Below are 22,952 nucleotides of genomic sequence, written 5' to 3' on the forward strand. Positions count from 1 at the left end.
AATTGGATGAAGTCTACCGGGGCCACCAGCCCCATGAAAATAGAAAATAATGGTGATAGTCAAAATCTTGGAATAGAAACAGGGCTGGACTGGCCATCTGGCATAGCGGGCATTTCCCGGTGGGCCCAGTACCCTCGTGGGCCCCCATTTTTATTTTATTTTTAGGGGCCCACGAGGGTTTGGGGCCCACCAGTGAGTCACTCCGCCACTAATAATAATGACGGGGCCCCTTAGATCCAAAAGTGCCCGGGCCCTATTTATCCCCCAGTCCAGCCCTGAATAGAAATGGACATTTCAGTGCATCAAAATACCCAATAAAAACATATTGCCTCAGCTGTGTGATAAAAATGTTCTATGCACAGTAAAATCACTGCCAAGGGCCTCTCAGTTAAGTTATGGTACTCATCTGATGGAGTAAAGTGAAATACTACCACAGGCGATGGGATGAAGAAGTAATAGCACTCTTCGATACAGTTGTATTGACTGCCTTGTAGCCTAGTCATTCCAAGGAGCATTCACAGCTTTAGTACAGATGTTCCTCCATGAATTGTTGGGCATCAATTGCCCTAATTGGAAAGGTAAAACTAGGTATGTCATTTGGAATATGTGGCACTGGACTTCAGCTTTGGAATCCAGGTTGCCCATCACTATCACCATTATTTTGTATTTTCATGTGGACCCAGTAGAATTCATCTAAATTTCAACATATTTTACACAGAGTGATTTTACTGTGCATAGAACATTTTTATCACACAGCTGAGGCAATATGTTTTTATTGGGTAGCTTTATGCAGCGAAATGTCCATTTCTATTCCAAGATTCTGACTATCACCATTATTTTCTATTTTCAGGGGGCTGGTGGACCCGGTAGACTTCATCCAAATTTCAAAATATTTTACACAGTGTGTTTTTACTGGGTGTAGAACATTTGTACTATAGGGCCAAGGCAATATCTTTTCATAGGGGACATTTGATGCACCCTAACACACACACACACACGCACACACCTACATAACAGCAATGGGTTTTCTGTATTCTTACCAGTACCAGTTCTGTTCTCTTACAATATTTATATTACATTACATTACACTAAGCTGACGCTTTTATCCTAAGTTACTTGGTTTAACGGTATCATTTTTTTCTGTGTCCTCTTGTTTGCCTGCAGACACCAAGAAGTCGAAGTGGCCCTTCTCCAGACGCAGTACGGTAAGTGTCCCACCCGGCTCTGAATCTCCCAGTGCTCATATGTATCATATTTCATGTGAAATTGCACAACATAGCTTTTCCAATCATGAGAGAGTCACATGGCTCTGATGCGGGCTAACCCCCCACCCAACTAGGCCAACTAAGAAATGCTCTTTGGGAAACACTAGGCATGATACGATGTGGCATGTTTCAGTGTATGGCATAGTTAAGTGTAGCATGGCGCAAATCAGAGGGTCTGCTAAAGCTCCACGTGTCATCCGTTGGCATAGTCAGCTAGTTTAGTCAAAGCAGCAACACAGTGATTTTTGATTTTTGATGGTGCAATGAGACAATACGTGGTGTCCCACACCACTTTATAGTTAAGGCGGCCTCTTTGACATCAAGCACCTCCCACCTTGACAAGGTCCCCTGAAAAGATGAAGATTCTTAGCCTAGAAATCTAGACGCCGTACAGCAAAAAGCTGTACCAGGGTCTAGGAGGGCTGGGCGGGATAAACGGTTGCTTCAGCACTCAACGCCACGCAATTGGATGGCAAACAACCAATCCCCACACACTTCTGTGTAACGTCACAGCTGTCTTGTGAAGCGGCAACTCCGAGGCGTCGTAGCAGTGAATGCGTGTGATCACCACAGCCACAAACAAGTTTCCCAATAAATCGTGTTTTCACTTACATAGTTCAAAAATGCCTCGTTTTCAACCACACAGCCCTTCTTGATCAACCAGCGAAATGTTGAGCAATTTGGGGCTTGTTAAATGGTCATATTTATGATTGTTGTCAACATGGCATGTTCGGTGTTAGCTAGCTAGCTGTATACCCAGCCGGCCGGGGAGCGTCCTGCCTTGGGAGCGACAATCAGGGAATCTGCGTGTGATGACCACAGCCACAAAAGTGTCCTAATAAAAAATATACAGTTCAAAAATGCCTCGTTTTCAACCACATGGCCCTCCTTGATCAACCAGCGAAATGTTGAGCCATTCTGGGCTTGTCAAATTGTTATATTTATGATTGTTGTCAACATGGCATGCTCGGTGTTAGCTAGCAGCTGTATACCCATAACTAATACACGGATACCAAGCTTTGTGTAATTGACGACAGATTGGCAAGCCGCTAGCTCGGTAGACTAGGTGTCATTCCCATCTATTTAGTAAGTGACTTACAGACTTCCAAAGCTCCCAAATGTCTCGTTTTTAATGACATGGATCTTACTAGAATTTGGGGCAGGCATATAATACAAGGCTGTTATTGACGACAGGTTAGTATAGCCACTAGCTTGGTAGACTATATTCCCATCTATTTAGTAAGCTACTCAAAGACTTTCAAAGCTCCCAAATGTCTCGTTTTTAATGGCATGTGATTGTGTCTTATTAGAAATTGGGGCAGCAATTTCATTCTACACCTAGGCCCTACAGTAGTGGTCTGATAATAGCGTGTGATCTGGTTCTGTAAAATGCTCAACTTAGCTTACCGAGCTAGTTTAAAACATCGAATGATCAAATGGTAATGTGTTGTGATCTATTTGTGTCTCTTGCTCATGCTTCTTCTTAGAAAGTTTCCTGTTTACTAAGTAGCCCGGCCCCCCTCGCGATTTGATTGGCCCTGTCTTCGGATAACTTTCAGCCTCGCAAAACGACCGGGGTCCGCTAGACTGCCCCCGGGAGCAAATTCAATTTGCGGTCGCTAGGGGCGTCTAGATTTCTAGGCTAGAAGATTCTATTACGAATGTAATTCCTGAAAATGAAGACCTTTTTTGGTAAACAAAGCCTTCCCATGATACTCACATGTCTCTGATACTGGCTAACCTTCCACCCAACTTGAGGAACTAACAAACGTGTGGGAAACACTAGGCATGATGCCGAGTGGCATTGTTCAGTGTGGTATGGGGGGCAGTGTGGCAGAGTGAAGTGTGCCATGGTTCAGCGTGGCACACTGCAACACAGAGGGGTCTGCTGAGGGCGCACGTGTACACGCCGGCTGGCTGGTGCCAACTGCCTGCCGAGCTTAGCCAAAGTAGCGTACACTGTTTTAGTTCCCTCATCACTTTCTCCTGCCAAGTAGATTTGCATGAGGCACACACCCTCAATCCTTCGTGCGAATAAAGCTCGACACAGCAACAAAACCTTTGAACACCTAACAGCCAACAAATACTGTGGCAACACTCTGCTGTATGTTTATTTTGATAATACTGCATTTTGTAAACGAAAAATACAAATCAAAACACTGAAGTTTGCTGGCTAGAATTGGAAAACATACTCAGCAGGGCTTGACACTAGCATCTGCCAACCAACCAAATGCTGGTAAACTTGGCTGGGGCTACTAATATTTTCAGTGTCACTAGCCAATTTGGCAAGTAGCTTATTCCTTGGTATGAAATGCCAGAGTAGCCTATATTCTGTTGTGTGCCACTTGTGTATCAATTGTTTGTATTTACATTCAAGAAAATGCTCAGTTACTCAGTTTCCATAGATTTGTTAGATTTATCCCCATGTTCAGACACTAAACATCTTCAAACTCCACAAAGAAGTGAAGTTGCTCACAACTAAACTTTTATGACCTCCATGAACTGGATAAATGAGAATTATCTCTAGAATTACTCATTGCTGATACTTGTGCCATTGCTACACAGAGCACAGATACAGTAGGTGATTCAGGCACATGTCTTCAGTTGAACTGGTCTATTACCCCAACTCTCACGTTTCTTGCAGGAGTCACACAATGAGCGATAGGGCTCCCTTGGGGGTCAGGTTGCCGTAAACAGCCCGCGTGATTGACTTCCTCTCCTCTCCTCTCCTCTCCTCTCCTCTCCTCTCCTCTCCTCTTCTCTTCTCTTCTCTCCTCATCTCTCCTCTTCTCTTCTCTCCTCTCCTCTCCTCTCCTCTCCTCTTCTCTCCTCTCATCTCCTCTCCTCACCTCACCTCACCTCACCTCACCTCACCTCACCTCACCTCACCTCACCTCTCCTCTCCTCTCCTCCACAGACAAAGGGAAAGGTGCGGACCGCCGTAGACATCGACAAGTGCCTCTCAGACATCAGCATTCAGGACTGGAGGGACAATGACTTCCAGAGGTACAAGGTCAGTCAAGTCCATCTGGTTTATGTGTGCGTGTGTGTGTGTGCGTGCGTGCGTGCGTGTGTGCGTGCGTGTGTGTGCGTGTCAATGAAGTCCATCTGGGTTTCATTACATCACACATTAAATTACATTATGTTTAGCTGATGCTTTACCCAAAGCCAAAGGGTGTCTATATTCTGCACGTACACTCCCGTCATTCTTCCTACATGACTTGAACTCATATGCCTCAGATTTTAAGGGCTCCATCACCATGATGTGTTGGCCACAACTGCCCCAGATTATAGAGCAGTGTTTCCCAACCTTTGCTATAATAATAACACTTTTCCAAGTACCCCCTGCAGTGTGCTCACGTACCCCTAGTGGTACACGTACCCCTGGTTGGGAAACACTGTTATAGAGCACCTTCATGGCGATGGAAGTAATTGACTTGAATGAAGTCGCTGGTGACAGAAGAGACAAAAGCGATTTGGGCGACTAGGGACGATTAGAGCGACTTGAGTGACAGTTTGTAGCTGAACCTCATCGAATATTATTCTAATTAGCTATGATGCGGTTCTTCGCCAGCTTCTATGACTCATGTCGCTTTTGCTATGAGCACAATCCAGAGACTTATTGAGTGCATACACATGCAGTTCGGTATCCCGAATATGATCGGGATATTAAGCATCCCGAATTTGCGTTTGAGCATATAAACACTTAAGTATCCCGAATAAACCCTTATTCGGGATACTGAGAAATCGGGATATGCTAGGTGGAGTATTCCGAAAGAAGCCGGGATACTGACGCATGTACACATCTTATCCCGAATACAGGGGCTTCCCATAGAACGCTGTTGCTGGTATCTAGGCTACACGCATTTGAAGAGAATTCTATAACGGCCAAGAATGTAGAATGGGATATAACGTTCTGTGCTCATATAAACACCTAATCCCGGATATGATCATAACCCGGATATGCCTCATATTCGTGATACTGAACTGCATATAAACGCACTCACTGTAGCTAGGTCCCCTCTGATTTGTTCTCGGGGTAAGAGAATATACAGTAATAAGGGGATAATAGACTACTTTGTCTTCATAATAAAGCTTATGCACTACCACCAAATACAACATTTGACATTCCAAAATCAAACTCGATCCATCCCATCCCAGTCTGTGCACAGGCTAGGGACCATTTCATTTTCCACACCATTTGTATTGTTCACGGTTTAAACTTTTAAACTCTTATTGTACCCACAACACCTACCCCTGACCTTACCCCCCCTCCCAAAACCAAAACGCTGAAATGTTCCCAGACCAAAGTGTTCAAACAAAAGTGGAGGGGAGTTCTCGAAATGCAGAAATCAAATCAAATCTTCTTTGTTTTGTTCCTGGGAGAGGATTGTCATGGGATTGTGGCTCAGCTTGTGGATTGACATAATGAGCTTAGTGGCAAGACTACGACCTCTGAATGCAGAATAAACAGCCAGCTCTTGAAAGCTCCCTGCAAGGCCTGCAGAAGCGGGACATACTGGTTTGATTGATGGCCTCAAGTTGGGGTGTTAAGCTAGTGAAGCAGAAAGAAATGTCTCAAAAAAGCTTTTAACAGTAAGCTTGGGTGTAATTGGTGTAACACGGTTAGTGCCACACACGAAGCATGCGCATGTGTGTATGCGTGTCTCTGTGTGTGAGTGTGTGCACATGTGCAGGCGTTTGTGTGTTTATGTCACCTTCTCTCTCTAGGCACAAGTTGAAAATCCCCAAGAATGACATGTGAACTATGCTGAACTATTCACCAGTGCTTTGGTGTTCTCTGCTGTGAATGTGAAGGAAACAAAGTGTCAACATAGTGTCAGTCATTATGACATGGCCCCACTGGCTAATGCAGTCCTTGAAAGCATTACACAGCACTACACAGATTTCCTCTTTGGTCCCTCTGGAGGTTGAAAATGGAATTTATCCCATTCGAATAACAATGGCATGCGATGGATTTACTTGGAACCTTCGGGTTGAAACCATGTGACCAGAGATCAACGAATAGGGTGACTCTAATATCTACAGCTCTGGCCCACAGTAAAGTATGCTTCTCCTGATTGTCAGTCAATGCCCCCTTCCCCCTTTATTCTCCTTCCCTTGTCCTCCATATGTGCCCCTATCCTCCTTATACGTAGGAGTGTCTTTGGAGGCCTTAGGAGGGATTGGTTTTAAAGATTGTGCTCTGTCTCCCTTCTTTCGTCCTTCCTATCTAAATGTATATCTCCTCCTCTGTCAGGATTGTTCTTTGGAGGAGTTTTTGAGGGAGCAGTGTCCTTCACTCCTGCCACCAGAAGAGCCCACGGCACACAGGAAGCAGGAATCCATATGGGAGCTCTTCACCAGCGAGTGTGTTTACTTCCTGGACCAGCTCATGGTTCTCAAAGAGGTACGGCCTTTTGTATACACAGTCTATGGGCATGGTGCATTTGTCTCTACCTGATGGTGTTGAGGTGTTGACAAGATGTGTATCAGAAATGTGAGACTCAATTTATTTAGAAAGCACTTTTCAACCAACAGTGGTTGACCAAAGTATGTTAAAGTAAAACAGCATCTTTTTGCCATGTAAGCGGTATATAAAGTGGAAGTACCAGTAAATTCCTGATCTATGTACAACACTAGTACATGATATTATGGACTTAATGCACCAGTTGTTCCACTGTACCTAATGAAGGTTTTTACTTTACTTCTTCTACTTTATACATCTTTGCATACAAAGTTGTGGTCTACACAGCTCCACCTCCAGTGATATAACACCTGGCTCCCTTAAAGGGACACTGTGCAGGAAATGGTCAAAAAAGGTACTGCAACTATTCTGCTCATTGAAACTGGGCTGCCTATGACCAAATTTGATCTTTACATGAAAGTTTACTAAGTAATAAACAAATATTTTCTAGTATGGTCCAAATACAGTCATTTTTGCAGCTAAAAATGGCTATTTTTGGAAATTCAAAATGGCGGACCATGGAGAAGATCCCCCTTTTCATGTATGAAAAGTGGATTTTTTCCAGTCATAATGAATACTTAGAATTTGATGGTGGTGGTAAGTATTCATGAAAAAGGTAACATTAGTGAATGGGCAGCATGAATTCTGGAAATAAACAACTAAAAATCTCACACAGTGTCCCTTTAATATCACTCCAGAACTAAAAGAGCTTTTTAGATAAATATAACATTTATTCATGGTTCAAAAGGAAGTCCAGTTGCTTACAACTGAAGGTGTTAGACTACTATGACCTGGATGAATGAGAACCTTCACCGACGTCACTTTTTGTCACTTGGACTCGTAGAGCAAGTGTGCTTGCGTGCTAGATTGTTTTGCTTGGCTTGTCCTTGTTTCACACGCTGATATGAAAAGTACGAAACGCTTCTAATGATTCCTACTGGTAACAACGTAAGACGGCCATGTTGTAATCACATAATAAATATCTCGTTGTCAGTCAGGCAGTAGATTAGAACTTCTTCTTGTCCTTCCTCAATGTTGTTTTGTCATGCTTTCGCACATTCATGCATTTACTCAATGTCGATTGTTTGTGGTGCATTCAACACGTTCATTACTTTGGTTCTTTGGCAGGTGTTCCTGACCACCCTGGATGATCTGCACATGCGAGATTGCCTGCAAGATATCGACACCTGGAGGCTCTTCGCCAACCTGAACGAGCTGTGCCTGGTACAGTATGACGTCACCATCAGATAAGACCAGATAGGGCAGCGCCAAATCACACGCTGATAACACCCCACTCAGCACTGTCAACAAGACATCTGTAAACACTGTACAGTATCTGATGCAAAAAAGACAATCAATTTGACAGTTGAGGGGTTTTTTTTATGTAAGAGCCGGGGGCAGCGTTGGTTATTCATGCATTCTATTATACACTATTTTGGTGTCATTCAATATTATCAACAATATACCAGTGATACGCAGATACTGTGTAATGAAATGTTATTTGGTTCACAATCTATCTGTTTATATAATGTATTTTTTACTGAATGTCTTCATTTCATATTTATAAATGAAATGAGTGCTGCTGAGAGATTTAACTTGATGGATACTTGAATGCTATTACAAATTGCTAGTCAAATACTTCTTCAACAGAGAAGAGAGTAGTAGTGGGCATACTGTATGTAGTAGTAGTAGTCACAACACAGGGGTGAGTTTCTCAAAAGAGAAGTTGTTAGCCTGTTAGCAACTTCGGTAGTTGCCAATGGGAAAATGCATTGAAAACAACAAAGTAGCTAATGTAGTAAGCAACTTTGGTTTTGAGAAATTCACCCCAGGACAGGTATTTTTTGCCTCCATCAAACAAACAGAAGTGGTGGATGTGCCTGTTGTGTCGTGCCGTTGTGTTGTGTTGTGTTGTGTTGTGTTGTGTTGTGTCGTCTCGTGTCGTGTCGTGTCGTGTCGTGTCGTGCAGTGTTGTGCGTTGTTGTGTTGCGTTGTGTTGTGTCGTACGGTGTTGTGTTGTGTTGTGCTGTGTTTTGTTGAGAAGGTTGTGTTGTGTTGTGTTGTGAAGGTTGTGTTATGTTGTGAAGGTTGTGTTGTGTTGTGCTGTGAAGGTTGTGTTGTGTTGTGAAGGTTGTGTTGTGTTGTGTTGTGTTGTGAAGGTTGTGTTGTGTTGTGAAGGTTGTGTTGTGTTGTGTTGTGTTGTGTTGTGTTGTGAAGGTTGTGTTGTGTTGTGTTGTGAAGGTTGTGTTGTGTTGTGTTGTGTTGTGAAGGTTGTGTTGTGTTGTGTTGTGAAGGTTGTGTTGTGCTGTGTTGTGACGGCTGTGTTGTTTTGTCTCAGGTGAGTTTCAACTTCCTCAGCAGTCTGCTGCGCGTCCTCAAAGCCTCGTGGCAGGAGACAGACACAGACTCTGACACAGACACACAGGCGCTGCTGGAGCTGCTGAAAAAGGCAAGTTCTCACACTCTAGTAGTCCATCACACACCCACCACACCAGCACACTGCACCAGACCACAGCGTTGCATTGTGTAATGCGGGTCAGGTCAGGTCATCCTCATCTCTTCACCCACCTTCTCACCCCCTTCTATTGTCTTCTTGAGGGGGGGAGGGGGAAGGGGATTGGGGGGTTATGTTTACCCTGTCTATGTTTATAGTTTTCTGTATTCTCTGTATCTTCTCTATCTGCGTCTGTGTCTCTGTTTGTGTCTCTCTATCTTTCTCTCTCTCTCTCTCTTTACCTCTCTCGGTTTAAAGTCAATTTTGTGTGTGTGTGTCTGTGTCTGTGTGTGTGTGTGTGTGTGTGTGTGTGTGTGTGTGTGTGTGTGTGTGTGTGTGTGTGTGTGTGTGTGTGTGTGTGTGTGCGTGCATGCGTGCATGCATGCATGCGTGCGTGTGTGTGTCTGTGTGTGTGTGTTTGTTGTTCTCAGGCCTTCAGAGAGAGCATCTGCCACTGTCTGCAGAAGTACTGCCTCAACTACTCCACCGCGGTGCTCTATCTGGACAGCCTGAAGCCACGGGAGGACTTCAGCTCCTACGTCAAGGTATTTGGTATTTGTGCACAGCAGCCGCACGGCAGCAGCTAGGCTAGCGGGTTATTGGAAGCAGTAAATTTGGGCCAGGTTAAAGGAGGAGAGCAGGAGAGCAGTGCCAGGTGCCAGGGGCCAGGCCAGCTGCAGGGCAAGCCAGGCCAGTCAGGGCCACTGGCAAATAGGCCACAACTCATAGTCATTGCTTAGGGTGATTTCCTATCTTCAGTATGCAGTGCACACCAATCGTCCTATTTGTTTTCGTTATTGTGAATGCAATAATGGTACTTTGGTGTGCACCACATGAACTGATGTGGGATGGATAAAAAGGGGTGGTTCAGATTGCTTTGTCTGTCCTACTTTGGTATGACTCTTCTGATCCCTTACAAAAATCGACCATGGTTTTACTGTAATAACCATGGTTCTACCATGGTATGTCATGGGAGTCTAAGCACTGTGAACCAACTATAATATTCTATGGCTGATCCATGTTTTTTGGGCGGTAACCATGAAAATCGTGGTTCCTGTTTAACCATGGATCATGGTTATTCTTGATTTTCATGTTTTTTTGAGCATGGTGTGCGACTAGTCTCAAACCATGCTAAAAAAACATGGTTAATTGTGGGTTTCATGGTTACCCAAAAAACATGAAAACTTGTGGGCAGCCGTGGTGTAATGGTTAGGGAGTTGTCCTGAACATCACAGAGAGGTTGTAATCCCACCATTACCTCTCCCTACACCTCCATCCATGGCTGAAGTGCCCTTGAGCAAGGCACCTAACCCAATATTTCTCCAAGGACTTTCACCAATACATGCTTAAGATTTTTTTTTAAGTGTCAGCTAAGTGTAATTTAATGAATAACTATAAACCTTGGTTAAACCATGGTTAGTTTTCAGAGTAAAACCATGGTTAATTTTCGTAAGGGTATAGTTAAACCATAGTCAAACCAGGATTGAACCATAGCCACCATAGTCATAGTGTACCATGGTCAAAAAACACATGAAAACCATGATTTACCATGGTTCATTTTCGTAAGGGATGTGAAAGCAAATGGGCCAAAGTTGATGAATCAGTAAAATGTAATGCATTATTATTATTGAAAGTTGTGTGTTTTAGTCTGTTTTTGGGTGATCTTCTCCTCTTTGTACTGTGTGTCAAAGGAAGTTGGCTAGTCGGCATTTTTGGTATGGTGGCGCTTGATTGTTGAGCAATCAGAAAACCCATAACAAGTTGGCTGTTGGGCGGATCTCTCTGCCTACAGTACCTGTGCTGGCTTGCTCAACTGGAGCTGGCCCATCTGATAGACAGGGCTCTGTCACGCTTGCCTTTGCACCCAGGGCGACCGGCTGTCATTATCTCCCTTCATTGCCATTATCGTCACCATGACTCATGGCATTATAAATGCTGCTTGTTGTTTTGCAACGCCCTCAAACACTCCGGACCTGATTTCTTTTCTTTTTGTTTTGGGCACACTAGAGGGTAGAATCATTCATTCCAACACCAAATATTTCTGTTTATTTTATTGACTTTCGTGTCATTTTATTCACAATATTACTGGTATGTAAATGTAAGCAAGTTATTAGCCAGTAAGCCAGTCACTAGAGGTCATGAGTGGAATCGGATATAGGGTATTGTTTAAAACCAGATGATTAAGATTGCAATGTAGCCTATCTATGTATTTCTGTGTCATAGCATCTGAATCCAGTTTGCATATCACATTAGTGGTATTTGCTGTTGTGGTATACAGTACAGAGTACAGAGCAAAGGTTGGGTAAAATGCTATCACACATCTCCATCTACCATAATGATGATCTCATCTACCATAGGCGTGTAAAAACCGGATAAGTTGCCAACCAAAAACTTTCACACATTCATCCTCCTTTCACTAGACTGATGCGTCAGTTGTTTTCATTCCTTCACTCCTTGTGGAGTGACCCCTCTCCTGATCTTGTACCTTGACAAAATTGTAATTATATCCCCGAAACGCGGTGCGTAGGGGATGTAATGGTTTTGCGTGCCTGTGTCTGCCGCCACCATGTAAAGTCTTTCGTGTTAACACGATAACGTTTGAACGGATGGATGGATTTGCCCCAGTTTCCTTGTAATTTTGGAGGCCACACCCTTTCAAGATGGCTGAATACAAGATGGCCGAATTTTTGTTTGGGTGGATGGATTTTCCCCCAAAATGTTTAGCTTTGTTTTCACAATAGTTGTGATCTCTGTATATATTTAATGAGTATGTCTAAAAATAGGTTGACAGGAGTGGTGGGAATGATGGGGGGACTGGAAGCATCGCGTTTCGGGGATATACCTTTAAACAGTCGGAGACAACTGCATAGGCCTAGTTTAACTCCAGCAGCTTGAAATGATTACCATAATTACTGGAATGAGATGAAATTAAGCGGAGGCTCTAGGTGGTGGTAGCCTGCCTGACTAGCTTTTCATTAATATGTCTTGTAAATTTGTACCAAATATCTATGGTTGGTAAATATCGAATCACATTATTAAAACCTATCAAACCTGATCTGTGTGTCACCCCCCTTCCCTCAGTGGTGCGAGCGACAGCCACAGTGTCGACGTCTGCAGCTGAGAGACCTGCTGGTGGCCCCTCTCCAGAGGTTCACGCGCTACCCGCTGCTCCTCAAGAACGTGGCCAAGAGGAGCCAGAGTCCCGAGGAGGAGAGCAGCCTGCAGGAGGTGCTGGAGCTGGTGGACAGAGCCATATGTGAGTTCCCCACCACTACATAACACTCCTCCACTCTCCCCCTCTCATAACACCTCCTCATACTCTACCTCTCCACACCACAACTCTAATCAGGGTCTATAGGAGGTGCTGGAGCTGGTGGACAGAGCCATATGTGAGTTCCTCATCACAGCCTACAGACCTCGACTCCCCACAACACACAATGCTCATTGGGGTTTGCAGAACATGGAAAATGTGATTGTACCAGCCAGGGACAGCTGTACAGTGTAACGAAGGCCTAATTCTGGGCCTCCTCTCTCCCTGGGCATGGGACAACTTGACCTGCTTGTCCCTAGTGGTGTCAACAATAATCGATTCGGCAATGCAATGCAATGCGGGGCATGGACAATTCAATTCAATGCGGCAAGTTCCAGAATCGATGCGGCAACTTTTTAAAGTTTCAATAACTTCCATGGATATTTCAGGAGCAAATGAATGTTAAATTAAATAAAAGCACTTCAAAGCATTGAAAACTGCAAGACTGATACAGAAAACAGCCAATAAAATGTTGCTCAGTATCTGGCTACTTGTATTGCCTCATCATGACTGATGAAACATTTGCTTTGATTTCAGTAGAAATGTAATGCATTGCAATGCATCGTAGAATTGAATCGAATCCCTACCTCACGAATTGGAATCGAATAGAATCATGAGGGCAGTGCCAATGCACACCACTACTTGTCGCCCCCCTGCTGAGTTCCCTGGTCCCATCACCTCACACCACCACATCACACCACCACAACACTGTCTCTCTCTCCCACCTTCTCTCCATTGCTATAGTAACGGTACTGCCATCACCCCCTCCCGCCTTGGCACGTAATGCTTAGCACGTCATGTTGATTAATTAGATTATGAAAATTTAATTTGCACCTTCACCGTCCAACTAATAATAGCTTCTCTGAATGTGCTGTAGCCGTTGGACCGAGCCGTATGCAAATTGGGGCGACCATAAGCCTAACTGCACACTTCAATGCAAATGTAGCACACGTCCAACTTTGTCACTCATATAAACAGTAAACAAATGCACGTAGTCCACTCAGTGTCATTCAGAAACCCTCCCTCTCACTGTGATGGCTGGCTAGATAAGACTCTTTAAGGTAGAAAAAACACACGCAATGCGAAAAAACTCACTCAATGCGTAAAGTGTATTTATTTACGTATACCACCATGCCCTTTGGCTCCTCAGTGCACCAAGGCGTGCAATTTCTTGTACCCTAAATTGGCATTCTCTTTACTCGCACCCAAAGTTAAATTTTATCTCAAAAGTTGAGCGCTCTCATCCCTTCTTGCATTAGATTAATAATACTTTCCCTTTGAAATACATTGCCAGTGAAACTGAAACCAGCGCATCTGGATGAAATGAAGTTTGAATTTGGTTTGGTCTGGTTTACCAGAATACAATGCCTCCACCCCACTTCTCTGTCTCTCTCATAGGCTGTAATGAGCAATGGCCTCTCTTAAAGGTGCACTGTGAAATATTTTTTAGCAGTCTCTTTCCAGAATTCATGCTGCCCACTCACAAATGTTACCTTTTGCACGAATACGGAAACCACCATCAAATTCGAACTAATTTTTCATACTAGTAAACACTACCTTATTATTTAGTAAACATTCACGAAAAGATCAAATTTGGGCAGTAGGCAGCACCGTTTCAGTCAGCAGCATAGTTGCAATACCTACTCTGGCCACCATCCTACACAGTGCACCTTTAACTTCTTTGCACTGTCATAATGCTGGTGACTCCAGTAATCCCATCATGCCACACCTAGACTACTGTATATAAATATTATACTTATATGCAGTCTACTCTATGGCCACACCCAATTTCTTAGCTTTTTGCCCCCACCCCATCACACCAACCCTGTATGTCTCTGTGAGACACATACCACTATTTTTTCTCTTAAATGTCTTACATCTTTGTCCTCACAACACAACACAACACAAGGGGGACACAATCTAGCATTGACTTCATGTTCAGCGCTGGGAAGATTTCCACATTGTTCATTACAGTGTTTTGATTTCATGTCGATTTTGTAACGTAAAACAGCTTATAAACCTAGTTTGAACTGTGCGTTTACTTTTCTAGGTACTTTCTACCTACCTGTATAATCAGCTTTCTGTAACATGATTACCGGTAGTCATCCAGAATCTGTTTCGCAGTGAAGTACAGTAATTAAAATGTGAGCTTTTATTTTTTCCCAACAAACTGGTTTACAGTACTTCCCCCTGAGATTAATTTGGAGGACAGCCTACCAGAACCCCATCTCAGCACTTGCACATCTGTTATTGATGTTGCTAAGCAACACACACACACACACAACCAATGGCAGGTGGATTCGGAGGTGAACTGAATGTACCATGATTTGACAAACAACCCAGGTCAAAAAAATGTGTACTTAAGTGTACTTTAAATATATTTAATTTTCTGAAAGTATATTTTAAGTACACTCTACTTATCAAGTACAGTACTTAAGTATGGTATTTAAAAATATACTTATAGTTAAGTGTATTTTAAATATATTTTAAAATAATTTGTATTATTAAAGTTATGTACTTAAATATAGTTTTATAAAATATACTGTTAGTGTATTGTACTTTAAATGTATTTTAAGTATATTTGTATTTTAAAAGTAATGTGCTAAGTGTAGTATTGTCAAATATACTATTAGGTGTATTATATTTTAAATGTATTTCAAGTATATTGTATTTTAAAAGTAATGTGCTAAAAGTGTAGCATTATAAAGTATACTATTAGTGTATTATACTTTAAGTGTATTTTAAGTATCTTTGCATTTTAAAAGTTATGTACTTAAGTGTAGTATTATAAAGTACACTATTAATGTATTGTATTTAAATATATTGTAAGTACATTTGTATTTTAAAAGTAATGTGCTAAAGTGTAGTATTGTCAAATATACTATTAGTATATTGTATTTTAAGTCTAATTTAAGTACATTTGTATTTTAAAAGTAATGTGCTAAAGTGTAGCATTATACAGTATACTGTTAGTGTATTATATTTTAAGTGTATTTTAAGTATCTTTGTATTTTAAAAGTTATGTACTTAAGTGTAGTATTATAAAATACACTATTAGTGTATTGTATTTAAATGTATTGTTAGTACAATTGTATTTTAAAAGTCATGTACTTAAGTGTAGTGTTATGAAATACACTTTTATTGTGTTGTATTTAAATATATTTTAAGTACATTTGTATTTTAAAAGTAATGGGCTTAAGTGTGGTATTGTTAAATATACTTTTAGTATATTCAATTTTAAGTCTATTTTAAGTACATTTGTATTTTAAAAGTAATGTGTTAAAGTGTAGTATTATAAAATACACTATTAGTGTATTGTATTTAAATGTATTGTAAGTGTGGTATTGTTAAATACACTATTAGTATATTCTATTTAAATGTATTTTAAGTACATTTGTATTTTAAAAGTAATGTGCTAAAGTGTAGCATTATAAAGTATACTATTAGTGTATTATATTTTAAGTGTATTTTAAGTATCTTTGTATTTTAAAAGTTATGTACTTAAATGTAGTATTATAAAATACACCATTAGTGTATTGTATTTAAATGTATTGTAAGTACATTTGTATTTTTAAAGTAATGTGCTTAAGTGTGGTACTGTTAAATATACTTTTAGTATATTCAATTTTAAGTCTATTTTAAGTACATTTGTATTTTAAAAGTAATGCGTTAAAGTGTAATATTATAAAATACACTATTAATGTATTGTATTTAAATGTATTGTAAATACATTTGTATTTTTAAAGTAATGTGCTAAAGTGTGGTATTGTTAAAATATACTATTAGTATATTCTATTTAAAGTCTATTTTAAGTACATTTGTATTTTAAAAGTAATGTGCTAAAGTGTTTTATTAAAAAATACACTATTAGTGTATTGTATTTAAATGTATTGTAAATACATTTGTATTTTTAAAGTAATGTGCTTAAGTGTGGTATTGTTAAATATACTATTAGTATATTCTAATTTAAGTCTATTTTAAGTACATTTATATTTTAAAAGTAATGTGTTAAAGTGTAGTGTTATAAAATACACTATTAGTGTATTGTATTTAAATGTATTTTAAGTACATTTGTATTTTTAAAGTAATGTGCTAAAGATTGTTTTTAGAAAATTACACTATTAGTGTTGTGTATTTAAATGTATTGTAACTATATTTACAAAATAAATAAACTAATTACTGGCCAAAGTACAGTCATTTTCCTAGCAAAAAATGTCTATATCTGGAACATGGACAAGAACCTCAATTTATGATGATGATGTATGACTCCCCCTTTTTTCCAGCATGAATTTTGGAAATAAACTACAAAAAATCATACACATACACCATTATAGTAATGTATGGTATTATGAAAATGTACTGCTAGTTTAATGTATTAAACTTTGGTTCTTAAAAATGTACTCAAACATAGTGTTAGAAAATATACATTATCAGTTATATATACCTAAACTTTATTTTACGACCTTTACAAATATGCATATTTTTTTGCATACTTACTATATTGCCTTTTTGACACTAATATTAATTGTCTTTAATGAAATGTACTCACTTATAAAGATTTTATGTTATTTTTCTTGTTGTCTTGAACCACTTCAAGTGTATTTTAAGTGTATTTGTATTTTTAAAGTAATGTGCTTAAGTGTTGTATTTGAAAACATACTGTTAGTGTAGTATATTTTAAGTGTATTTTAACCCTATCGCGCCGGATGCATCATCTATGATGCATGAAATTCAAAGCCCTCTCCACGCTGACACAAAAAAAAATCCATCTCAAAAACATCCTGCGTGTCATTTCCAAACGTCCTGCAGTACACGGACACCGCCACAAGAGAGCAGCGGTCAACAACAAGTTGATCACAGCTCGGCGAAAAATGCAAAAATGGAGTAGAAGCGGTTTCCCTGACCGACGCTGAGATATCGACAAATTGCAAAAGGTTTGTGTACAAATTTCCGAAATATAACTCTACATCCTTTAATTTGAACACTTGCTTTGTGCAATTAATCAAGGAAGAGTTTATATTTTACACCGTGTTGCAGAGAGATCGTGCTAAAACTGATGCAACATATAAGCACCTGGCAGGAAGTCAGCCATCAATGCATTTGCTCCATAGGGAAACTTACAAAGCATACCACGACGATCGTTTAACAAAACACACAAGTTGTTTTACTTCAAGACAAAGATATTGCCTTAAGAAACACGTTTTACTTGCGATTTTGAAAATGTAATGCAAAATGTTGAAATTATGATCTCGTAAAAAATGCATTGAAGTGAATGGAGAAATGGTCCAATTGTAGTAATGGACCCATATATTCAAATTACACATCAAAAATTAATAATGATCTATATTACACTCATAAATAGGTTGTTAAGCATTCGATCAGCTATGTTTTTACATAGATTTTAAAAAATTACCCAACCAGGCTGTGGGAAATGTAAAATATGGTCCTGCTAAAACAAGGATAGGCTTAAAAAATGGCAGGATCTCACTAAATATTTAAAGATAATCCTCAAATTAAATTGTCTGACAACTTTTTTAAATAAAAAAAAAAGATGCAAATGCATTAAAAGTCATTTTTCAATGGTCATGAAATTGGAATTTTCATTCCCTTTAAAGCCTGATGCATCATATATGATGCATCAAATATCTCAGTGACCTTAACAAAATTTTGAATTTTTTTTTTACATTTCTTATAAGGGACCAATATTGAAGCAAATTCCAAAAATATATAATTTTCTCTCATTGCTTTCATGGTTCAGGTTTCACAGGGTTAAGTGTATTTGTATTTTAAAAGTAATGTGCTAAAGTTTGGTATTAGAAAGAATATTTGAAACGTACTTAAAGTTAAGTATGATTTAGTATATTAAGTACACTTGTACAAAGTTTGATTTTTAGTACCAAAAAGTCAACTTAAAATGTGTTAAAGCTCTACTTAATTATATTTCAAGTGTATTTAAGTATACTATAAGTTGTCCCAAAATAACATTCTTTAAATACACACTTTGAAGTATATTTTAAATACAAAAATACGATACTTATTAAGTATATTAAGTACACTTTTTTCACCTGGGTACTTTTTTAAACCATCATTTTAGTGTATTTTAACCTAGGCTTATTTATTCATTATGCTTTGTAACATTAAATAACCTTCCACCTTCCATTTTGTTAATGTATTTTCATGGTAAAAACACCATATTGAAGAGCACAAACAGATTTTAAAAAGGCATGTAAGGCCTTCCCTATTAAACTTTTAAGCACAATACTGAAGTCTGTACTTAAGTTGTGTTATTAGTGTATTAAGTGCACTTTAAGTGTACTTTTTGGTGCACAAATTAAACATGTAAAAGTGTCTTTAATTCGATAAAAGCATACCACCACCAATGATTTCTAAGTATTATAATTAAGTATATAAAAGTATACTTAAAGTGTACTACTCAAGACTATTACTTCAAGAACGTAATTGTGCCTGTCAAAGGACAGGTAGTTGTGGTCTAGTGGTTAGAGTGCAGGTCTGTGGTTCAGTGAATTGTGGGTTCAAATCCTGGTTGAGGCAGTGGTTGTTGTCTGAAGTGAAGGTGAAAGGAAGGTTCATGTGAATGGCTGATGGTTGTGAACAAGACAATGTACAATGGAAATGAGTAACTGGTGATTACATTAATGTTTTTTTCATATACTTTTGAAATATATTTAAAGTGTACTTAAAATAAATATATTTGAAATGTGCTTAAAGTAAAATCTACTTGTAGTATACTTAAAATACATTTAGAGTCAATACACTTAAAATGTACTTAAAGCGTTTTTTTGTGAATATATTTGAAATGTACTTAAAGTAAGTATGTTTTTAGTATATTAAGTACACTTGTACAAAGTTTGATTTTAGTACAAAAAAGTCAACTTAAAATGTGATTAAGCTCTACTTAATTATATTTCAAGTGTATTTAAGTATACTATAAGTTGTCCCAAAATAACACAACTTAAGTATGTACTTCTGCAGTATACTATAAAGTACTTTCTCATGACATTGAAATAGATTTCTAATGTACTTAAAATGCACTTATCCGCATGCTAAAGTAAACATTAAACACATTTTAAAGTGACTTGGTTAGTATACTTATAATGTACTTAAAGTTAAATATATTTTTAGTATATTAAGTACACTTATACAAAGTTTAATTTTAGTACAAAAAAGTCAACTTAAAATGTGTTTAAGCTCTACTTAATTATATTTCAAGTACATTTAAGTATACTATAAGTTGTCCCAAAATAACATTCTTTAAATACACACTTTTGAAGTACACTTTAAATACAATAAAACGTACTTATTAAGTATATATTAAGTACACTTTTTTTTTACTTGGGAAATAAAACTGGTCCCATGAAGTCCCTGTGTGTGTGTGTGTGTGTGTGTGTGTATGTGTGTGTATGTGTGTGTATGTGTGTGTGTGTGTGTGTGTGTGTGTGTGTGTGTGTGTGTGTGTGTGTGTGTGTGTGTGTGTGTGTGTGTGTGTGTGTGTGTGTGTGTGTGTGTGAGAGAGAGAGTGTGTCATCTGTATTGTTATCCCAGAACCACTGACTGTGTGTGTGTGTGTGTGTGTGTGTGTGTGTGTGTGTGTGTGTGTGTGTGTGTGTGTGTGTGTGTGTGTGTGTGTGTGTGTGTGTGTGTGTGTGTGTGTGTGTGTGTGTGTGTGTGTGTGTGTGTGTGTGTGTGTGTGTGTGCCCACGTTTCCCTTGCTGCGGTAACTGGAGCGTCTGACTGCGCGTGTAAAGGTCGCCTCCAGCTCTGTTCCCCCTCCCTCCCGTTCTCCCTCTCGCTCTCTCTCTCTCTCCCCACCTCACCACACCACACCCCACCACACAAGACCACATCACACCACACGGATCCGTGCCATCAGATCACTAAAGCCACAGGGTGTGCACGCCTAATCTCATCACAATGATAGAGAGAGAGAGAGAGAGGGAGAGAAAGAGAGAGAGGGAGAGAAAGAGACAGCGAAAAAGAGACAGAGGGAGGGAGAGGGAGAGAGAGAGAGAGAGAGAGAGAGAGAGAGAGAGAGAGAGAGAGAGAGAGAGAGAGAGAGAAAGAGAGATGGTAAAAATAGCAGGAATTGTCGTCACACTGGCACAAAGACAGAGGGAGAGTAAGGAGTGGGGTGTGATGTTATTTGTATTTTTTTGTGTGTGTGTGCCTTGGGTTTGGGGTGTGTGTGGGTTGTGACCTGTAAAATAGGAAAAGTTAAATAAAGACATGTTTGAAAAAAAAGAATTGTGGTGTGTGGCCTGTTGTGGCTGCTGTGCTGTGCTGTTTTTGCAGGAGGGGCAGGAGCTTGTTACGACCTCCCCCTGACCCCAGTGAGTTGATGGGGGTGGTTGTTTGTGTCTGCCCGCCTGTGTCTGCTTTGTGTGTGTGTGGGTGGGGGGTGCCTTTGTTACTGTAAAGATGAAGTACAGGAATCATCCCCTCACCCACTCACACGCCTTCCAACACACAACACACACACACCAAGCGTGTAGGAAAACATGCTCCACAAGTCCAACATGACACACAACATCCACCCCCCCACACACACACACACACATATCAGGCCACCAACACCACCACACTCTCTCCCTCTCTCCCTCTCTAAGCCACCATCTCCCATCTCCTCGTGTCTTGTTTGCAGATGACCTGGAGGGCAAGGTGAAGTGGCTGGATAACTACCAGAAGGTCAAGCTGCTGAAGGAGGCCCTGGTCTGGTTGCCGGTGTGGGAGAGGGACAAGCGCGCCTACGTGCCAGAGGTGAGTTAGGCCATCAGCACCACACCACACAGCATACATATACTGGGCAGCCGTGGCCTAGTGGTTAGAGAGCTGGTCTTTCAATCTAGGGGTTGCAGGTTCGGCTGACCTCTCTCTACATCTCCATCCATGGCTGATGTGCCCTTGAGCAAGGCACCTAACCCCACATTGCTCCAGGGAATGTAAACAATACCCTGACAAATAATATCTGTAAGTCGCTTTGAATAAATTAAAGCGTCAGCTTAATGTAATGTAATGTAATATACTTGTCAGAGAATACACATATGCCTAAGTGCCAGAGTGGTGGTGTGCACAGAAAGTTTGCTGGGCAGGTGCTCAAGGAGGAGACGAGGGGCATGTGAATCTTGCAGCTGCCTCACTAGGCTATTGAGGCAGTATATATCGGGGGATTCATTTCACATGGTTCTGATCGTCAAACATATGTGGATAATTATGTCAAAATGGACCACAGTATATTGTGAGAAATGTTTTTGTCCAGTAGGGCAAAAGGGCAAGTGCTTTAGCATCACCTCGTCTCTATCTGTGCACGCCGATGGTGCCAGAGGTGAGCTACGGTAGCAGCCTCACGCGGCATATATACTCATCAGAAAATGTAAATATATGTGTGTGCCCATGGTAAGCTACGCTAGAAGTGCCACACAGCATACATAAACTCATCAGAGAACATAAATGTACATACCCTTACGAAAATCGATCATGGATTTACTGTAGTAACCATGGGTTATTTAAATACTCTTAAACAACCATAGTATTACTATGGCTTATCCATGTGTTTTGGGTAGCCATGAAAACCGTGATTCCTGACTAACAGTGGATCATGGTTATTCATGGTTTTCATGTTTTTTTCAGCATGGTTTGTGTCTATGGTTGTAATTTAATGAATAATTATAAACCGTGGCAAATCAGAGTCAAACCATGGTAAATTTCATAGTCAAACCAACTGTGTCAAACCATGCTAAAAAAAAAAACATGAAATCATGGTTTACCAAGGTCAAATTTAGTAAGGGTATGTGCCTGTGCCATGGTAAGCTATGCTAGCAGCACCACATAGACTTCCTCATCAGAGTGCATACATATGCTTGTGCCGGATGTGAGCTATGCTAGCAGTATCAGAGAGAATACATGGTAGCCTGCAAGCCAGACTAAATGGAAATAATTTGAGCCTGGCGGGTGGGGCTAGTTTACTAGGCTAAATAATGGGGTCAGTGACGTTTATTTCATAAAATTGCCATTATTGTAGCAGTCTATTTGTAACAGAGGCCATGTCTTAACAGGTTAAATAATTCAGTAACTGAAAGGCAAATAAAGATCCACAGCACTTTTGGGAGCATCAAACAGTGCTGTGGACCTTTATTTTCCTTTCAGTTATCTTATGTTTGGTCCAGCACCTGTGCTACTGATGTGCGCACATTCTCTGACTTTTTAAATAATCCAGAAATTCTTACAACGGTGCCATTAGCTGTGGTTGCACCACCCTGAGGTCTGCTACTATAAAAACATCATTGACCCCCACATTGTATTGTATGCATTGTATGCCTCGCCTTTCGTGCTGGTAGCCAGTGTGGGAAAGGGACAAACAGGCTTATATGTTATTCTAGCAGCACCGCAAAGCACACATAT

The 22,952-nt window shown here is 40.1% G+C and overlaps 1 protein-coding gene across 2 annotated transcripts in view; it reads left to right on the top strand.

Annotated features, from left to right (window-relative positions):
- The window catches only part of plekhg7 (pleckstrin homology domain containing, family G (with RhoGef domain) member 7), a 46,661-nt gene that overhangs the window by 11,471 nt on the left and 12,238 nt on the right, over positions 1-22,952 (top strand). For both annotated transcript variants that reach the window (XM_063196411.1, XM_063196412.1), the window contains exons 5-12: positions 1,165-1,205; positions 4,183-4,278; positions 6,526-6,675; positions 7,861-7,956; positions 9,071-9,181; positions 9,658-9,771; positions 12,308-12,482; positions 21,196-21,311. In XM_063196411.1, the coding sequence (XP_063052481.1) occupies positions 1,165-1,205; positions 4,183-4,278; positions 6,526-6,675; positions 7,861-7,956; positions 9,071-9,181; positions 9,658-9,771; positions 12,308-12,482; positions 21,196-21,311 (899 nt within the window). The remainder of the gene's footprint in view (positions 1-1,164; positions 1,206-4,182; positions 4,279-6,525; positions 6,676-7,860; positions 7,957-9,070; positions 9,182-9,657; positions 9,772-12,307; positions 12,483-21,195; positions 21,312-22,952) is intronic.

This window comes from Engraulis encrasicolus, chromosome 4, assembly GCF_034702125.1.
Source record: "Engraulis encrasicolus isolate BLACKSEA-1 chromosome 4, IST_EnEncr_1.0, whole genome shotgun sequence".
NCBI lineage: Eukaryota > Metazoa > Chordata > Actinopteri > Clupeiformes > Engraulidae > Engraulis > Engraulis encrasicolus.